This window comes from Ipomoea nil, unplaced genomic scaffold, assembly GCF_001879475.1.
Source record: "Ipomoea nil cultivar Tokyo-kokei standard unplaced genomic scaffold, Asagao_1.1 scaffold0642, whole genome shotgun sequence".
Lineage (NCBI taxonomy): Eukaryota > Viridiplantae > Streptophyta > Magnoliopsida > Solanales > Convolvulaceae > Ipomoea > Ipomoea nil.
This window is the reverse complement of record NW_017617070.1, coordinates 4999377-5021164: the sequence shown is the minus strand read 5'-3', so window position 1 is coordinate 5021164 and position 21788 is coordinate 4999377. Positions and strand designations below refer to the sequence as shown.

The following is a 21788-nucleotide window of genomic DNA, read 5'->3' as shown; positions in this document are numbered from 1 at the left end:
TATATATATATATTACCACACACCAACCTATATCATATGCTTTTCCTATTCTTTAATTACTCCATATCATTTTATTAAAATCATCATATAACAATTAATTTAATTATAAATTATATTTTAATTAAATATCTATGAACGTTACGGAGTAAATAATGTGTAATAGAATACATACATACATATATATATATATATATATATATATATATATATATATATATATATTTTGTTATTTCAAACTTCAATTTCATAGAAGTTTCATTATATATTCAGCAATTGGTGCTTTGAATGCACATGCATCATATGTGGAATGCCAAAGAACTCTGTTTTATCAAATTGAATCAATATAAGGTTTACCTGCAGTACTGAAATGAACTGCTTGAATTCCAACATATAATTTATTTTGTTTTATATTATTTAATTAAATATTTGAAACAGTATTAAAGAAAATTAATTTTATTTTAGAAACTTTACAATATATGTTTAGTAACATCCAAACTACTTTTATTTAATTAAATATTGTTTCCAAATGGTTAAAGTTTCTACAACTCCCGCCCTTAGTTTATAATTGTAAAGTCTCTTTCCAAAGATTTGGTTTTTAAAATAAAATAAAAGAAAGTTCCCTAAAAATTGTATTTGTTTCCAATATATGTTATTTATCACTCTTATAAAAACCAGACGAGCAATTACAAAACAATATAATCGAGGTGAAAGAAAATTGAAGAAGAGTTGAATTTGATAGAAGAAACTAAGCAAATGGCTAGGTTTGGTGTGCTGTCAATCGTCCTAGTTTCACTGCTCATCTTGTCATCAGGTTTAATTTATTTATTTCTTCATTAATTATTTTAAATTGTTTTTGAGTTTGAGACATGACGTTGTGGCTTATCATGGAAGGATGTGGCTACTTATTATCAATTAGTTTTAAGTAGTTAACCAAATAGCCAAAGAATTTTGTGGTTAAGGCATAGTGCATCGCTGAGAACCAACATCTATTATATTCAATTCTTTAATATATGAATTGTATGTAATTATATTGCATTTATTATTACAAGGAATAAACAATATGACACTCTTTTTTTTTTTTTTCATCAGATGTTATGAAACCAATCTGTGCCCAAGATCTCAAATGTTGCTTTAACAATCACATTGGAGAATGTATTCCTGGCAATGAGGCCGAAGACAACAAATGTGATGACCTCTGCAAACAAAACAATTGTGTTGGAGGTCACTGCAAAGTTGAAGGATCAAAACCACCCAATCATTTTTGTCATTGTCTTTGTTAGGAAATCAAACACAAAAACACAATGAACATTTAGTAACCATTTAGAATACACCTTTTAAGGGAATGTATCGTATTTAGAATTCATTGGTCAATTAAATATATTACATGTATGCGTAGTTTTGTTAGAAGTATCAACGAATAAAGTTAAACTAACTCCAGTTTTAAATTAGAGTATTATTAGCAGCCTATAAATTAATTTTATATACAAATTTATATAGATTGCTTGTGCATTTTCATTTTAATTTTTTCACCCAAATGGATGTTTTAAAATTTTATTTACAAAAATGACATCATCGGTCTATAATACACTAATCATGTCGTGATCATCACATCAACTACCTAAAATAATAAATGTGGAAATATCCATTTTACAACAATATCAACTTTTTTTTTTTTTAGGATAACAATATCAACTTATTAATATTTTTATTATTTTATTTCATATTAACATTAATTGGGAATAAACTCCTAAAGTATAGAAATTAAACCTTTTCTTTATTTATTTTAAATAAACATAAAAGTATGTATTTCAAAGCTATTTATTAACTAAAATATATTTAAAGTATTTTTGAATATATTTTAGGAATGACTACGAGAAATTTCGAACATTTCTAAGATATATAGATTTCCAAATATTTCCTAAGAATAATATTGTTATAATTCCTAAAATATATTAAGGAAATATTTATATATTTAATTAGTTTGAAAAAAAAAAAGATATAAGGAAATGTTATAAGCGTGTCAAAATATTTTATGGCTTTAGGTATTTAATTTTGGAAAGAGTCCAAACTTTCCAATACTTTAAAATTTTCTTCCTAATTAATATTAATATTAAATACATGAAAAGAAAAATTAATGAATTTGTATAATGTATATATTATAGTAGGAAGGAAAAAAAAAACTAATTTATTATTTAAATAAAACTAGGTTCCATTTTCAAAAAAAAAAAAAAAAAAAAAAAACTAGGTTCCAATTTTAATAATAACATATATATTAAGCACATCTATACTACCAACAAAAACAAAATTTTATTTTTGCAACTTCCCGCTCAAACTACCTCCCAAGCTATTACTATATAAAATCATGGTAAGTAAGTTATTAATTACACGAATATTAGTATAATTAATTAATAATTATTATTGTAATCAAGCTAATAATTAATATAAGGTTATTCCTCTGTGTAATTACTATGGTAATTTTATGTTTATATACACTGAAGCTATAAAGTATAAAAGTATAATTGCACAATATTAGTATAATTATTTAATAATTATTATGGAAATTAAGAAATTAATTGCATATATATTATTATAATTGACTAACAATAATTATGCTAATTAAATTAATAATTACACAAATATTAGTATAATTACATTTAAACATTATTCGTTGAACCCTTTTTATAATTACAAATATGTATGTGTGTGTGTGCGCATATATATATATATATATATATATATATATATATATATATATATATATATATATATATATTAGAAGATCTCAATTCTATTGGTAAATAGAACATTTAATAGAGGTCAGTAGTTCGAACCCCTCTCGTATGGAAAATTTAATCTGGTCAGCACTTTGTCTCTTAATTGGGTCGATCGGTGCGAATGGAGATTAGTCTGAGTATTGTAGGGGCGGCAATTTATATCCTACACCACGGTGCGCATTGCACTATGCGCCCAGATGCAAAACGACGTCGTTTTAATTTTTTTTTTTTTAAATTTCCCGCCCCAGTGAATGGCAGTAGTTTTTTCTTTAAAAAAAAACCCGCTGTTCAAGGATGTACATAATGTTGTACTAGAATACACACAATTGTATACATGAATGTACATAATTATATAACAAAATATACATACTCTTTTTAAAAGATAATACACATAATCTAACATAATACATAATAAACATAAACTTTTAACATAATACACATCAACTATTAACATAATACACACAAATTTTCTGATTTGGATGTACATATAAAAAGAATGTACATAATTGTATAAAAAATGTACATAACTGTATGAACCAATACACATAACTGTATGAACAAATACACATAACTGTGTGAACAAATACACATAATCCCAACAACTTCTTACCGCGCCTCCCAAAACGACGTCGTTTTGGGAGGCGCGCGGCGCACAGTGCTATGTGCGTCGTGGTGTAGGGTATAACGATTGCGTAGGGGCTTAAAGGTATCTTCTAAAGTTACGACCTGCTCAGGTCACCTCATGGTCTGACAACAAAAAAATAGAACATTTAATTTTGGAAAGAGTCGAATACTTTAAAATTTTCTTCCCAATTAATATTACGGAATACTTCGTAATATTGAATACATTAATAAAAGAAAAAATGAATTTGTATATATTATAGTACGTACTACGTAGGAAGGATAAAATTCTGATTTATTATTTAAATAAAAAGTGTTTCCAATTTTAATAATAATGTATACTAAAAATGAGCGTGTATCAAAACTCTATGTTGCTAAATGAATCCTGATCACGAATCACGATAGAAGCATTGACACCCTTATTGATGGCCAAACCACATTATTCATAAAGCCCCTAAGCATCATTTTTGTGAGACATCCCAAACTAGAGAGAGTACTTGCTTTTGAAGAAAATGTTGTTTTTATCTTATGCTCATAGACGATCAAAAAATATATAAAGTTTTCTTTGAAATAAATATTCATCACACTTTTTTATGCTGATCTAATCAATAAAATTAGAGCACATTACAATCTTGATGTTAACTAGTTCATAGTATACCAATTAGTGCTATTCCGACATAACATAGCAATCTCAATTGAATCGATCCAACTATTCGCCTACGCTCTAAACAATATCATGTGAAACAATCAAAATGTTCGTACATTCTAGATTACTGTACAATGCTATAACCCTATAAATATTTGTGTGTAAATTAATTCTATTGACTTATGTGATGTGACGAGCACAGATATGACTATCAAGATTCAGACATTTGTGTGCTTCAAGCACAAGCTAAGGCAGATTGCAACTCGGGTTCGAGTTTATTAGTCATTCAGCTAACCTAAGTATCGTTTTGACCTCCGGCACTTACTCAGGAGTTTCAACATGTTGTCAGTCACATCGAGTGTGGAATTGTCATCTTCTTCACCTTTTTTGTTAATAGTTTGAGTTAAGTATTATTTAAAACTCTCTTGAATTCTGTATTTATAAAATATCTGAGTTAATATTTAGATATTTAACAACGCTATAACTTTTGTAAAGTAAACTATATTTTATTGACTAAAAACAATGTTATAGAATTAGGAACAGTAAATAATATACCAACATTAATTTGAATATGCAAATAAAAAGTCAACAACTTATAGTTCTAATAATATATAGGGAATGGGTCAGGTGCGGGTATAGCTTCCCGTGCGGTTAACTAAAAAAGACGCACCTTAAGAACACGAACCACGCATCTAAAGTTTTAAAATGACACACCTTAAGTTTCAACAACTGACGCACCTTAAGCATAAAAATCATGCACCTTAAGAAGGAAAACAACGCACCTTAAGAAGGAAAATCACGCACTTAAAAATTTAGGCCGACGCACCTTAAGCACACAAATAAAGCACTTTAAGAACACAAACCACGCGCACTTAAAGCTTTAGGCCGACGCACCTTAAGTACACAAACAACGCACCATACGCACACAAACAAAGCACCTTAAAAACACAAACCACGCACTTAACATTTTAAAATGGCGCACCTTAAGAAGGAAAATCATGCACCTAAAGCTTTAGGTCGACGCACCTTAAGTTTCAACACTGACGCACCTTAAACACACAAACCACACACCTTAAGAAGGAAAACCACACACCTAAAACTTTAGATCGACGCACTTAAGTTTTCAACAACCGACGCACTTTAATCACATAGCACAAAAACAACTCACTTTAAGCACAAAAACCACGCACCTTAAATTTGACCTAGATGCAAAAATTACCAAATTGCCATCGTGTTTTTTTTTTTAATTTAATATTGTTAATCCTGAACATTGATTTAGGCAAGACAATGGCTCCGATTTAAACATACAATCGCACGAGACACACCTAGCCGCACGGAAATTGAATTATATGTGTGTGTGTGTGGGTGGGTGGGTGGGTGTTAGCTTTTTATTATTATTATTATTATTATTATTATTATTATTATTATTATTATTATTATTATTATTATTATTATTATTACTATTATTATTATTATTATTATTATTATTATTGGTAGGATATATCCCGACCGACATGGCTCGATTTCTCTTGTTCTTTGTGCAGGTTTGATAGGTCGAATATTCTTAAAGAAGACGGTCGGACCCGACCGGTAGACTTCCCGATCGCCTTTGCCACCCGATTAGCTACCCTTGTTAAGGATCTCGAGAAGAGGCACGTGACAATGTTACACGCTGACAGAGAGGGCTCGCGGGATGGTGACGCGTGGATGCTACGTGGGTTACATGCCGGCCGGCCGGAGCTGTGTCTCCGGCCTAGCGGCTATAAGTACCCACGGCGGCCATAGCGTGGGGGACTTTTGGAACGATCGATAGATTATCTACAGAGCTGCCCGACCGCAGTCAGTCGGCCCTCGAGATAATCACTTAGATTGTATTAGGTCCTTCTTGATCAATAAAAAAACTTTATTTACTTTGTCTTGATCGTATTAAGTACCTTACTGCTTAACACGCGGGATTAGTACTATCAATTATTATTATTATTATTATTATTATTATTATTATTATTATTATTTGTAAATAAAAATGTTATGAAAATTGTGCACATTATTATTAAACATGAAATGAATGTTCGACGTAGTTGTCGATAAATGAGAGCGGAGGGTTTGGAAATGAACCCAAGCTCTAGCCTAGAACTAGCATACATGTTAGTATTGAAAATCATTGGTATAGGTTTTCTAACTTGTTAGAATTCTAACATGTTTGTTAGAAAATAAACTAGATTTTCTGACATGTTTGTTAGAAAACGGGTTTCTAACGCATGTAGAAGCCGTGACTTTTACTAAATGACCAATGTGAAAGAGGCTATTAAAAGTAAAGTAGATTCTAACCTATAGAATAATGCTTGGAAGTTGGAACAGTTTGATCTTCGTCCGGGTTGTAAAACCTTAGGATCCAAATAGGTCTCTAGTCGAAAGATGAAACCGAAGGGTTCCATTTAGAAGTACAAGGTCAAGCTTGTAATTAAAGATTACAAGCAACACAAGTTCCATAGTTACTTCGATACATATTCTCTTGTAATGAGAATAAAATTCATTAGAATGATACTTGTCATAGTCGCACTGCGAGACTTGGAAGTTCATCAAATAGATGTGTAAAACCGCTTTCTTAAAAGACATGGAACAACCTGAGGGTTTTGTGGTTCCAGGCTATGAAAAGAAAGTGTGTAAATTGGTAAAATCATTGTATGGTCTGAAACAATCACCTTAGCAAAGGCACGTGAGTTTTGATCATACAATGATGATCAATGGATTTAGTATAAACAAGTGTGACAATTGTGCCTATGTAAGGAAATGATAGTCGATTATGCCATTCTTTGTCTATACGTGGATGATTTACTCATCGTGGGTGGCAACGATCAAATAATCAAATCTACTAGGAACATGTTAAATTTGAGATTTGACATGAAGGACATGGGTTTGATGAATTAATCTTCAAAAATCGTGAGACAACCAGATGATCTCGTGTTAAGCCAATTTCATTATATTGATTAATTAAATCCTTGCAAAAATTAACAAGGTTGATAATCAGTTGGCTAGGATACCATTAGATACTAACGTACATCTATCCAAAAATCATCGTTTAATATGTAGCTAGGAAAGTTCGAACTTTCCTTGGAATTTAAAAGGTGGGAAAATCATTCCCATGTTTGGTGCAATCTTTGACTTAGAAAAACTTAGGTCAATAGAAATCACATTTCATAATATCAAGGAAAGTAAATCTCACCTAAGGGTGGGATTCTTTTTCTTAGCCTACTGCCAACTTCATTCAATTACATATTTATATTCTTTTTGATGCGATATTGTCATACTATCATGTTAAAATCTCTTATAAATATAAGAAATTTGACACTCCCACTATTACACATTCTTTAGCAAAATATCCAAGTACGTAGTTTAAGTTTTTCCTATGTAATATGATTTATAATTAATGCATATATTACATTTGTATATGCATTACATGTATATATTCCTATGTATATATATGCAGTACTACATATATATACATAGGATTGATAGGAATATACATACATGTGTAGTGTGTGTATTAGTTCATGATTATTTGTAATTTGATTTGTTATGCATTGTAATTTACAGCCTGATTCATTATACATTGTATTATGTATATAACTATTGTTTGCTAGTTTAAGTTTTATGTTTGTATATAGCAAAGATATATTAGAGATTTTAAAAATTTTTCTCGGAAAGTTTAAACGAACCAAACGTGTTAAATAATTTTCCGTGTAATTTAATTGTTATGATTTCAAGGTAGCACCAAACATCTTAATTAATTTTTCCATTAAAGTTATTACCATCAAATATATTCCTTGGAAACATTTTCTCGGAAATTCAATTGATGGGAAAGTACCAAATGCCCTCTTAAGGTATGCTCGTGGCCTTGGATTGCACTATACAAGATATCTTGTTGTATAGCAATGCTAACTTGATATTGAATATTAATGTGAGACCCCAAAATATTTTTCTTCCAAAACTCCTATTTTATCAAATTTCAAAATAAAATTATTTTTATTCCTACGATATTTTTCTAAATAGGTGTTAGAATAAAATATTTTAAATACAAACTATTTATATATATTTATTTATGGTTTTAAAATCACTATTTAAGGCATATATTTATGTTCCAAAACTTTGACCCAAAAGTCTATCTAAGAGGAACTGTGAATCTGATAGAATTGTTTTTAACACAAAAGTGATTTTAAAATGAACCTAACCTATTTCGATATTTATTATATCGTATTTATATTCAAATTTGACTCAACTTTTGACCCAAAATTATAACATAAGGTTTTAAAACCAAAATTCCCATTTTACCCTTCTATCTAGCCGTTCTTTTCAGCCCCAAATGCCCTAGGGTTTCGTGCACCCTATTTAAACAACAGTAGATAGCTTTGCCTCTTCATTCCTCCATCCTTCAGACAATAATTTCAAGCTAGCTAGAGATTTTGACAGTAAGCTTCTTCCTTGTTTCTTCTTCTTCATTCTTTTTCCATTTCCTTCCTTCATTTCCCGAAGCTATAAGTATGTTTATATATGTGTGTATGTTTGTGTTGTTTAGTTTGGAGCCCTAGAAAATGGTGATGAGGAGACCTAACTTGGGGATAGAGATGGAAGGATTCTTGAGGATGGAAAGCTTGAGGTATAACCCATAAAAACCCAAAACTCTCATTTTTATCCTAAGTGACGTTATTATATGTGTTTTGTGTGATAATGTTGGTAGATGTTGTGTTTGTGAGTGATGAATGTGGTGCATGTATTGATGTTATGTTGATGTATTATTTGTGATATTATGTCTTTGGCATGAATTTGGAGTGCTTAGATGTGGTTTTGGACTGCCTTATCCTCCTCAGTTGTACTAGTAGGACTTGCCGCATACCCTAGGTATGCGGCGAATTGAAGCCTGCTAGTTCGTGGCAGGGCCTTGTACCCTGCCAGACACGCCCAATACCACGCAGGGCTTGTTGTAGGGCTTGCAAGCCCTGCCTGCCTAGTCCTGCGTGGTATAGGGCCTGGGTGAAATACCCTTTTTGCCCCTAGGGTCCGGCCACGGTTCGTTTTCGCAAGTTCGGGTGACTCGTACGGCTCGAGACTTGACGTGTTCGGGCCAAAAATATTAAACGTGATTGTTTGCAAATCATTTTCAAAAACAAAGCATGGTCTATTATTTTTTATCAAGTGTGATTCAAGTACGGTTATTAAAAGGTGTGGAGTATGATTATATGAGTGTAAGTTATTATTTGATGAGTCCACTGATGGTATGTTATGGCTTAAAGAAGTCTTATGAAAGTCATTGATCATGATTTATGAATATTTCATACATTTAAAGTGTTCGAGCATTCTTTCAAATGTTTGAGTATTCTTATATCATTACTCAACTATTTTCAAAATCTATATTAAAATGCTTTTAAATACTCATTGTTTTAGAAACATACCCTTATATATTATTACTTTCCTATTTCCCAAACTTATACTTTTATACCAATAAATGTCCATTGTTTTGAAAACCTACCCTTATATAATTATTATCTTTTTAAAAGTATATGCATATATAAATAATTTAACTATGACATTGCATGCATACATGATTTTCCCATCTTATCTCAAACGCAACTTATATTTTCATCACCTACCCCTATCTCTATTTTCAAATACTATGTCTATATTTTATTTTCAAAATAAGCATCATGTATGGAAAGTGTTTTAGAATGACATGCTATCCCTATTTATCCACTTGTGACGAAAATTATATATTTGGAGGTCCCGTTGGAACTCATGTTCCTTCGGAAGAAAAATGAATGATGAATGAGGGTCTGGTCGAAAAATCCTGGACAGTTAATGAATGAAGTAGCTTGGTCGAAAAATCCTGGGTTACTAGGGTTAGATACTACTCGCTGGGCTTGGAATCCCAGTAGGGGGTGTGCACACTAAAGGTACGGTCTGATTCCAAAGATGTATATTTTTGTAGGTGAGATGAGATTAGGCCTGTCGATATTTGCCGAACCCGGATTAGGTTCATCCACGCGTGGTGAAGTTCCTACCTCCCCACCATTATGATGATGATTTAGATATGATTTATGATTGATATTACAGTTATGATCCATGAGATCGATGATACAAATGTGATTCATATGAGAATGATTATGTTACCTCCAGTATTATAAAAGAAATATGATTTTATTGAGAGTGAGAGTGTTTATACTAAATGATATATTTGAAACTATCTTATTATGATACTCCTTTTACTCATGACTACGATTTAAATGCGGTTATTACTTAACCTTTCAGGTTTACTCATTTTGGTGACATAAAGTCATTATTATACCTAATTCTACACTTATGCTTTTCAGTTTACCCTACCCCTATTTACTCATCCTCATTTATTTGCATCTATGCTGCTTGGTGGGTACTTGATAACTGTATAAGCATGCAAGTGAGTTGAGTCTATTCATGTTTATATGTTTATTTAGTGGGTATGAATTTATATATACATAGGTATAAGTGATTCTATATATGTAAATATACAAATATACATATACTTGCGTGATCCTCTATGATCCTACTTGTTGAGTTATGTGTAAATGCCAAAAAAACTATTTTCCAAACCTATATTTATTTTACAGGGTTGAGTGAGTTATACTTAGCATTTTTATTGCTAACCGGGTTCCTTTGTATGTTTTTACTTAACCCATTTCAGGTTTTATTGGTTGATGCTAAGCGCGTATAGAGGAAGTTAGGAACCGTTAGTATTTTGCACCTAGCTCCTTGCGTTTAGTTTTCCTTGTTATGTCTAGCTTGATGTTTAGATCATGGACTTACTATAGTATGCTATGTTTTGGTTAGTACTTAGACACTTGGGCCTGTGTGCCTCGCTTTGCTTATTGATGAGCTGTGACTCTAGTTTGCGGGTCTGTGAACCCTTATGTTTATTTTGAGGATTTGACTTAGCAGTTTAGTCTGGTACCATCCCGGTATAGGTGGTTACGACGGTAGCATCCCCAAACTATTAGTAATGAATGATCTATTTAACTATCTTTACCTTCTTTCCTTTCGTTAAGTGTTGATTTAACCTAGGCTCAGAAGTGTAAATTTGGTGGTGTTACAATTAAGGACTCTAATTGTGTTCACGTTAGTTCGTGCAATCATTTTCTGGAAATTCTCGAAACAATCTGCGATAGCTAGACGATCCATGATGGAACCTAAGCTGACCTTAGACAAGTGTCGTGAAGAGACTGAATAACTACGTCATTTTCTCAAGGATATTCTTAATTGAGAAAAATTTGTACCTCTAATTTGTGTGCATTGTGATAATCAAGTCACAATCGAAAGGGTATAGAGTTACATGTACAATGGTAAGTCTAGACTTATACGTCGTTGACATAATACCATTTAAAACAACTTCTCATAACTAATGTTATCTTTGTTAACTATGTAAGGTCAAAGGATAATGCAGTGGCCGCTAACTTGAGGGTAAGCAAATATTTGTTAGAGAAGTTGAAACGAGGAATGAGACTAAAGCCCTTGGAATACAAGTTCTATAGTGGATACCCAACCTAGTTGGCACATAGGTTCAATGAGACAACTAAATTATAAAACGAAGCGTGTCACTGTGGGTGTCTTGGACTCCGAACCACTCCTTGTTGGAACAGTGACTCCCGCACGAGGTCAGCACGTTGGTGCTTTAATGATTCAAATGTCGGTTGATATGTGTGAGTATGTGTGATATATACTCGGAAAAGAATCGTCTATGTAAGAGAGAAGAGGGACCGCTTCAAAGGGGAGTTGACTAGGGCTCAATTCTTTAGAAACTCTTGCAGAACCAGGAAGGTGACCCGTGGCCAAAACGGACACATCCATGAGAACAGAACAAAGGTTGGAAGGTTCCTGTGTGGGATATGTCATCGTCTACACAAGCGGTATTACGGATCAAAGACATCGCGTTCTACCAGACAACTAGTAGAGTAAACATATTTTCACAAAGGAAGGTACAAAGGGTAACACCTACGTATCGTATGCAGGGATCAACTGCTAAACATAGTCGTGTCATTTTTTCAGTCCTGAAAATCAATTTTCATTCATGTGGGGAATTGGTGGAAATTTTAGCCAAAATGAAATTTTTAAGTGGCTATTTCGTGGTAAAATATATGTGCGGTCTATTTTCGATTTGGGTCGGGTCAAACTGGATTTAGATTCTTCGAGGCGAAGAAATTGATATATTGTATGCTCAAAATAAATATTGGGTGAATGAAAATTTAATTCTCAAAGTACTCATTTAAGTGGAAAATTTTGGATCATTCGAAAATTAGTAGGCCTTGTGAGTTACGTTATGTCAAATTTTTTGAAATAAATTTTCAATTTGTACAAGAAAAATCAAATATTACAATGCAACGTGATGAGCCACCATGTGATGGGAATGCAAATGCAATAGAGAAATGTATTGGGAATGCACTTCTTGGGTGAGTATTGGTAATTAGCACCATAAGGTGCTAATTTGTTAGCACCCTTCGTGAGGTGCTATGTAGCACTGTAAGGTGCTAATTATGCATTTATGCACCTTACGGGAGGTGCAATTTGCAGCACCTCTCGTAATTTGTAAGTTACCTTTCGGTGGTTAATGAAAGGTGATTTTTTGGTGATAATTTTTGGGGGGCGTTTGGTTCAAGTCATCTTAGATTACCTAGGTAATCTGAGTATGGTAATGTTATATTATCTTGTTTGGTTCAAGTTATGAGATTACCAGGTAATGTTATATTACCTGAAAGCTGATGTGGCGGTAATGTTTCAAGGTAATGTGATTACTCCCATTTTTTTAGGTAATCTTAGATTACCTTGAATTATTCCAACTTTGACCTTGTTAACTAGTCCTTATATAATAATAATAATAATAATAATAATAATAATAATAATAATAATAATAATAATAATAATAATAATGAAATTAATATATGTTTATATAATCAAATATACATGTGTATATTTATATATTTAGTTTTTTTAGTATTTAAGCTTTGATATACATTCATAGTTCATAGATGTAAATAAATACACACACATAATATATATATATATATATATATATATATATATATATATATATATATATATATATATATATATATATATATATATATTATTGAGGGCATTATTGTAAATTGATCCATATAACCTAAAATATAACTATGAACCAAACAAGGTAATATTATATTACACCATCCAAACCAAACACACAAGGTAATCTTACATTCCTAAAATTTCACATTACCTTCCAGGAGGTAATCCTAATACCTGGGGTAATCCAAAATTCCGTGAACCAAACGCCCCCTTGGGATTATATGGACTTTTCGATCACTTAAGTGTTTTGAAACATACATGTTATTAATGATTGATATGAATTAATTGTATTTAATTTTGTAACAACAGATATTACTTTAATATTAAGTATAATCATTTCAAACATTATTAATTAGATTATTAAATCTGATTATGAGCCATTTTAATGTTAAAATTTATATCATCCCGTAAAGCGTAAGTGTTTGGGCAGATTTTAAAACTTCAAAAATTGTGTTCTCATACTCCTAACGTTGTCTTCTCCCTCAAAAATACTCTGCCCATTCATTCTTTAAAAAAAAAAATTGTTTTCAAATTTTTCGTTCTAGTTCGCCAAGGTACTATAGTTTCTGTGATCGAACTATAATATTATTGATCTATTTTATCATGGTGAGACTGATATTACAACACTCCTAGCACTCTGAGAGATAGCGAATTAATTTTAAATATATTTTTATACTTTATATATTTTATAATATCAACTTATTCAGTTATTCGTCCTACATATACTCCCTATTAGTATTTTTTATGCGCGATGCGCAAAAAGTAAGTGCCCAATATTAGTACTTTATATTAATTTTTTTTTTTGAGGGTAAAATTTTAAATTTATTTAGATTTTAGATATTTAAATTATTGTAAATAATAATAATAATAATGTAAAATATTTTTATAAATTTGATATTTATATTTTAAGAAATAACTAATATATAACTCTAATATATAATGTATATTATTATTATTATTATTATTATTATTATTATTATTATTATTGTTGTTGTTGTTGTTGTTGTTGTTGTTGTTGTTATTATTATTATTACTGAAGAAGAAGATAAGAAAATATATGGTGGATGCACGTGCATGGTAACAATAGTGAAAAAAATAACGGAAGTTATAATGGTAGGGGTATGTTTGTCCAAAATATTGTAAGGTACAACTTTTATAGCATAATATTAAAAAAAAAAAAAAAAAAAAAACTTAACGGAAAAAATAGACATAAATGAAAAGTATAACTTTCATTCACACTTATTATGTTTTTAGATTATATTATACACTTGAGATATAGCTGAATTAATCAACCAATTTAAAATAAATTTAAATTAATCGAAATATATATCTCACAATTTATATGGAACCTCAAGTTTAGAGTGTAAACTTAACTTATATCTTACCCTCACGACTTGAACTCCAATTTTCCGAATTGTCTGTTGATAATAATGGGCGTTGAGAGCGACGGTTTTCTAGTGTTTACTTTTTGTCTTGTGATAATCCGGTAATAATGCTCACAAATGCCTACTCGAACGGTATCACAAATTCGGGTTTTCGCGTAGAATTTTTCTTGAATTGATCATCTGTTTTTTGCTTGTCTGGGAATTTTATGTCTGTTCCCAATAAAAACCGATTGGGCGCTTGTAAGGAACATCGATATAGATCGGGTGGAGATGTTGGACCGAGTGGCGACGGCAATGACGAAGAAGGCGATGGGGCGATGGATACGGGTGGGCGAAAAGAGGGAGAGGGGGAGGGAGATGATAATAGGAAGAAGGGGAAAAAGGTGTCGATATTAGGGTTCCGAAAGGTGAAGAGGAATATCCAGAGGAGGAAGCAGAAAGGCAATTCTGCTGGCAGAGCGGCGTATGGGCGGTGTTTCTTGTGCTTGAAGCCTCCGCGGGCTATGGATTCTCAGAGTCAATCACAGGCAAGTGATCCTAATAGCCCAGATTTTGGTTATGAGATGTTGAGAGTGTTGATTGAGAAGAATGATTTTTATTCCAAAGAATGCAACCCACATTTGGATGAACAATTTGTGCCCTCTTGCCCTCACCAAACTATTGTCAATAAATGTGAAAATTGATGAATTGTTCTTTGCCATTTTATATTGTAAATTTCTTTCTGAACCAATATTGATGCTCCAATTTGGAAAAAAAAAAAAAAGGAACAAAAGTTTTGAAATCTAATGTTATACTGTTGTGTTCATAATCTGTGAGCTTGACTCTTTGCTTTAAGTCCAAGATCATATTCATTTTAAAGCTGTTGTATAAGGTGATGAGGAAAGTTCATATTTTCCAAAATTTATCATCAATTTGGCTGTATTCAACAATGCAAACTATCTTTTCAGAGACTATTCAAGGATTTATATTATTGGAGCAGAATTCCTTGGCACAGAGAAAGGTCTAGATATTGTAGTTATATTGTTATACATACTGGTCATGGATTGGACTGTAAGCTTTTATTTTGCTATAAAACAAACTTCCTTCTTGTTTTCAAGCAAATAGAAACTTCAAAAAGTTGCTATTTTTGGGAATTTATGGTTGCTTCAGTTTGGAACAGTTTCCAGCGGCTATTGGAGAAATTCAAGCAGAATTTCTTGTTGCAGTGTTTGAATTGTTGGTTTAGTTTTGAGGTAGACTGAGGTGAGATGCATTTGCTTTGATTGGGAAGGGGGAACTGAGGTTTCTCCGTGATGAGCAGAGGTCGGTGAGAGGTCAAGTCCAGCGATGAACATGTTTGGTTTTACTTTAGAATGAAAACGACATATTATGTGCCTTCAATTTATTTACACAATTACACATACATAATCTATTAACTGGAGACATATTTTATTATTTTATTTTAATTGAAGTGACATAATCTAATGTCACTTTGGACCAAGGTCTAAAGTGGTCAATATGATAAATGACCCCCTTTTTGCGCCAAGGGTGGTGGAACTTGAAGAACATTATTTTGGAGTGCAAGAATTGGATTAGAAAAGATTGGAATGTCCTTTGTTGTTACATTTTGTGGGAACAAAATCAAGTTGCGGACTAGTTAGCCAAGAACTATAGTGTTGAGCCTGACCTGGCCCTTTTGTATTTTTGCCCGGATGCCAATCTCGCGACTCTTGTTCAAAAAGATGGTATGGGGTCCTTTCGATCCGTGGTGACTAGTGGTCTTGTTTCCCGGGGTTCCACCCTTCCCTTTGTTCAAAAAAAAAAAAAAAAATTCTATGGACCATGGTCTACACAGTTGTGTGGACCACAAATAAAAAATACATTATTTAGGTACATAAAGTATATTATTTGAGTACTGAAAGTATATTATTTGAGTACTGAAAGTATATTATTTTTGTACTATCAAAGAATGTACATTAAATACACACATAATGTACTTTTAGTATGTTAAAAATGTATATTGTATTCAGGAAAAATACATTATTTGAGTACTAAAAGTACAATATTTTGTATAATATACATTCAGTACACAAATAATGTATTTTTTTTTTTTTTTGTGATCTCATAAAAATTTGTCAATGTAGGTGGCATGGGCTTATTGCAAATTATTGTGTGGACCATGATCTATATAAGTTGTGTGGACCATATTTTGTATACTATAAAATAATGTACATTCAGTACAAAAATAATGTATATTTAGCACAAAAATAATGTACATTGTATTTAGGGGATGTACATTATTTTTGTACTGAGTGTACATTATACAATATAATGTACACTTAGTACAAAAATAATGTACATTTAGTATATTAAAAATGTATTTTTTATTGTGACTTACATAACATTGTGTGGACCAATAATTTGCCGGCCTATTGGGGCTGGGTAGGTAAATTAGGCCGGTGAAATTTATTGGGAAAAATATTAAAATGAGGTGGAAGGAGAGGGGGTTGGGGCGCAAATTTGGTGGAGGACCGTCGGGGACAACTTGTCCACCGCCAGGGCAGGCATGGCCGGACATATGAAAGGTGGTGGAGAAAGGTGAGGAAACCTTATCCACTAGGTAGTCCTAGAATCTCTGGTATCATTATCAACATTCACAAAGAGTTTTTTGGGTTATTGCGTTTATTTCCCCCTTGTATGAAAAGTGTGTACTTGGGAGCAAGTTATTCAATCGTTATGTTGTGCAATCGTGTGCACACCGTTGCGAACGACGCCATTTCATTATGATGGAGTAACGGTATTGTTAGTGACACTGTTTAACTCTACCAATCAATTTTTTTTTTTCACTATTGTCAACCGAGGTCTACTTTTTTTTTTTTTTTTTTTTTTTTTCAGGTATTATGCATTTTATGAAAATATATAATTCACTAATTCTGAATTTATAGTTCATTAATTCTGAATATATAGTTAATTCATTTTGAATACACAGACGCAACAAACTGCCATAAGCCAAAACAGAGTACCAGTAATCGGTGTGGATATATAGTTCACTAATTCTGGATATATAGTTTTCATTAATTCTGAATATATTGTTCACTAATTCTGGATATATAGTTCATTAATTCTGGATATATAGTTCACTAATTCTGAATTAATAATTCATTAATTCTGAATATATAGCTTATTCATTCTAAATACATAGACGCAGCGAACTGCCATAAGCCAAAACAGAGTATCAGTAACTGGTGTGGATATATAGTTCATTAATTCTGGATATATAGTTCTTTAATTCTGAATATATAACGCCGTTAATGACAATCAAAAGTAATTTTTTTTTAAAGTCGTTTTGCAACCGTGTGCACCATGCACCATGCATGGTGATCACGGTTGCACGACATAATTTGCGCAAGTTATTCAATTGAGCCTATGATTTGGGCTAGTAGTCCTGGTTATTTATTTCTTTCCATTTTATTAATTATTTATAGCCTTATTGTAGGCTTGCAGCATACTAAGGGCCTAGAGGCTAGAGTCTTATTAATATTCTACAATTATTTTCTTGAAATACCTAGCTTATGGTGACCTTGATCCATTAAAAACCATCATTCATGGGGAATGCTATGAAAAGTGTGTATTCCTAAAGTTTACCCAATCTCATACCGCTTTATTCGTCCGTTAACAATTAATCGTAGTAATATGTTGGATCATGAAGCAAACGATCCTAAGCAGTTAGTTAAAATGAACTAAGCACAATTAGTCTTCGCCGTTACGATAGGACTATCATTCAATAGAATGGATATGAATTTTATCGTAGTCAAGTTGACATCCACACACAACATTATCAGGGATAGCCCAAATTTAAAGGTTTGGGTTGTCTCATCTCCTTTGGAGCGCATATGCATGAAGTTCCATACTCCTAGCGCATTAGGGGTGTTTAGGGTAGATCAACACTTAGTCTAAAAATGTGACATGAAGGTGTGCCAAAATATAGGACAAGAATAGATATCGGTGAACACTATGAGGTGAAAAACTCAAAAAAAAACAGAAAATAAGGAAGGGCATGGAACCAATTGTGGAATTTGAAGAGGTGATGTTGGATCAAATTCACAGGAACCGATGTATAAAAATCAAGAAAAGACTACCTATGAGCTTATTAAATGAAATAATTGATCGAGGTCATTAGGAGGTATCCTAGAGACATGAGGATATGTGTGTGATAGACAGATCAATCATCACCCATAACCTGGTGGTTGACCTGTCATACAAACTCGTGCAATAGAAACATAGCTAGGCATCTATCCTATCAACGGAAGGCATTCGTCAAAATAGAGGTAGACACTTTGCTTGGAATTGAATAAGCCACATAAGGAAGGTGATGTACCCTAAATAGAGGTATGCCCATAGGATGCGTTCTTATGGCCAAGGATATGATGGATTGGTTGGTCGATAAAACTATGGGTTGTGAGTTCTTAACTTCTATGGACACTTCAAGGTGCACCATTAAATCTTCACGTAGTAAGAAGATGATGAAAACACTGCATTTGTAACTTTAAATGGAGTTTATTGCTACTGAGTATGACTTTCAAGCTCAACTACTCTGGATCAGATCAACGTGCATTTGGATAGTCGAAAAAGTATTCAAGGATATCCTAGGCAACAAAATGGAAGCGTATATGGATGATATGTTGGTAAAGAGCTAGGAACTCAGTCTCATCCCTTCGCGTAAGCCCAAAAAAATGTGTGTTTGTGATAAAAGGGTGGCGAGGACTAGGAGGTGGGGTGGAGGAGGAGGAAGATGAGGTGTTTCTTCGATTCATGGTCACACATAGAAGAATTGAGGTGAATCCAAAAAAGACTACTTAAGCAATTCTAGACATAAAACAAAGGGAAGGCTTCACCTAAACGCCAGAATGTCAATAGGCTTTTGATCAATTCAAAGTCTACATAAGCTCAACTCGAATCCTATCTAAACTGGAGAAAGAAGAGATGACTATGTATATCTTTCTATGGGTGGCCTAAGTTTCAATAAGTTTTGTCTTATTGAGGAAGATACCAAAGTTCAAAATTTCATATACAATGTGAGTAGCACTACATGACATTGAGATAAGATACACACACCTGAAAAAGATAGTATATGTGATGGATTTAATTAACCCGGGGTGGCCCGAATTATTAAACCCCGGATAAGAATATGAATAGGGAATAAATGGAACGATGTCGTAAAAGGCCGTGAAAACCGTATATCGTATTAACTGCCGTAAATAGGCTATTACAATTATTTGCTTAGGACAAAGTATGTAAGAATGGTAGAATGTCCCTTGTTAGGATAGAGGGAGGGCTTTTTTATACAAGCTGTAGGCCTCCCAACCGCTCCCAATAGGGGGAGGCGGTTATCTCCGTTTTGACCTCTTTGACCGCGCCTGGTCCGAAGACTAGGCAACGCGGCCGAGGTCGTGTGCCGACCCCGTGCCTAGCTCGAGCCGACCCCGTGCCTACCTCGAGTTGACCTCGTGCCGACCCCATGCCTAGCTCGGGCATGTAGCCTTGCCCCGGGGCCCGTTCTTGCCCCGCGCTCTCGGATCGGTTCGGGTCAATGTATAATATATCCATCATCAGTCCCCCACTCTCCGAGTTGCGAGTGATCGTCAATGGAGGAGAGTAGATGCTAGACGCTCTGGCTAACCCGCCAAAAATGCCGACCTCCCGGTATCCGCATCTGAGGTCGGCTGCCGACCTCCTGCCGAGGCGGCTAGCTCGGGCACGTCGCGTCGCCCCGGCGCCTCGTTTTTGCTACGTGCTCTCAGGTCAATTCAGATCCATTCGTAATATATCCATCAATATGCATTGATCATACATTATAAATTTGGAGTATTACTTCCAGGCCAAACAAGTCCAAACTTGCCGAATTTGGCATGTTTAACCAAGTGTTTAAGCAACCTTGGTTGGAGAAATTTTCAACTTGGCCTGAATAACCTTAGTCCGTTTAGCCCGTGGGGTTACACAAGTTGGCCCGTGTAGGTCGCGGGCCAACTCGTATAACCCTGCCATCCCCCATACCTAAAGTTTATCCAAATATATTTGTAATTTAATTGGGGTTTGTGTGGATATTTAAAAATATTATTAATAAGAAAAATTGAACTCTTAACCTTTCAATTAATTTAGCCTAAATGAAACCAATTACACTAACCGAACTAGTTAAGTTTTTATTGTATAACTAGTATTTGTCCCGTGCGTTGCACGGGAAATATATTATAAAAATATACCATATATGAGGTTTATTTATATATAAAAATTTTGTTATTTAATAATTATTATGTGTGAAATACTATGATAAAATTATGAACATAAATATATTTACAATTAAAATAAGAATTGGTATTTAAGGAGGGTGATTACTACAAATCTTAAATTATATTAAAAATTTAGTACATAGTATTTAATATTACAAATTTTTAAGAATTGAACTTAGTAACTACAATAGTAATTGAATTACAATTTTCAGAGTCATCACGGATCAAAATTTTTAGACCTTTGAGATTTCTAGAAATTTTTAGGTCTAAAAATTTTGATCCGTGGTGACTCTGAAAATTGTTAAAAATCTCAAAGGTCTAAAAATTTTGATCCGTGGTGACTCTAAAAATTGTAATTCAATTACTATTGTAGTTTACTAAATTCTTGAAAATTTGTAATATTAAATACTATGTACTAAAATTTTAAGATTGACCTCATTAGAATAATCTCAATTGAGGTTTATTTGTGAGTTTTTGGATGGATTAGATGAAGCAAGAGAGATGAAAATGAATTAAGGTTAATTTGAATTTATATGCACCATATAATAAATATATAAATAAATCTTAACTATAATATAATCATATAGTTTGGTGAGCAACACCAAACCATATGGCTGTATTATAGTTAAGATTATATATTTATTTATATCATTCGCTGACATTATATATATATATATATATATATATATATATATATATATACACACACACACACACATACATATATACATACATAAGGTCAGAATGGGCTCAACCGAATATCAAAACGCCCACTCCTAATTTAAACCATGCTTTGGAAATAAGTCTACAAATACTAACAAAATTGGAAGAGGTTTGATTTTTAGTTTTGAAAGTGGGACGTTATGCCATGGAACCGTGTTCACCATTCATGGTGAACACGGTTCCAACGGTGTTAGTACACCGTTATCTTTTTTTTTTTTTTTTTTTTAATTAATTGCGTGACTTTTCTTCT

At 32.7% G+C, this 21788-nt stretch overlaps 1 protein-coding gene and 1 long non-coding RNA gene across 2 annotated transcripts; both read left to right on the top strand.

The window, feature by feature from the left end:
- Positions 1 to 8468: 8468 nt before the first annotated feature.
- On the top strand, positions 8469 to 11085 carry LOC109174567. The gene is made up of 3 exons (XR_002053111.1): positions 8469 to 8507; positions 8615 to 8695; positions 10751 to 11085. It is a non-coding gene; the product is annotated as an uncharacterized LOC109174567 (long non-coding RNA).
- Positions 11086 to 14593: 3508 nt separating this feature from the next.
- LOC109174566 lies at positions 14594 to 15892 on the top strand. The gene is made up of 2 exons (XM_019323786.1): positions 14594 to 15076; positions 15699 to 15892. Exons 1-2 carry the CDS (start codon positions 14756 to 14758, stop codon positions 15759 to 15761), a joined length of 384 nt encoding a protein of 127 aa, XP_019179331.1. The 5' UTR covers positions 14594 to 14755; the 3' UTR covers positions 15762 to 15892.
- Positions 15893 to 21788: the final 5896 nt, after the last annotated feature.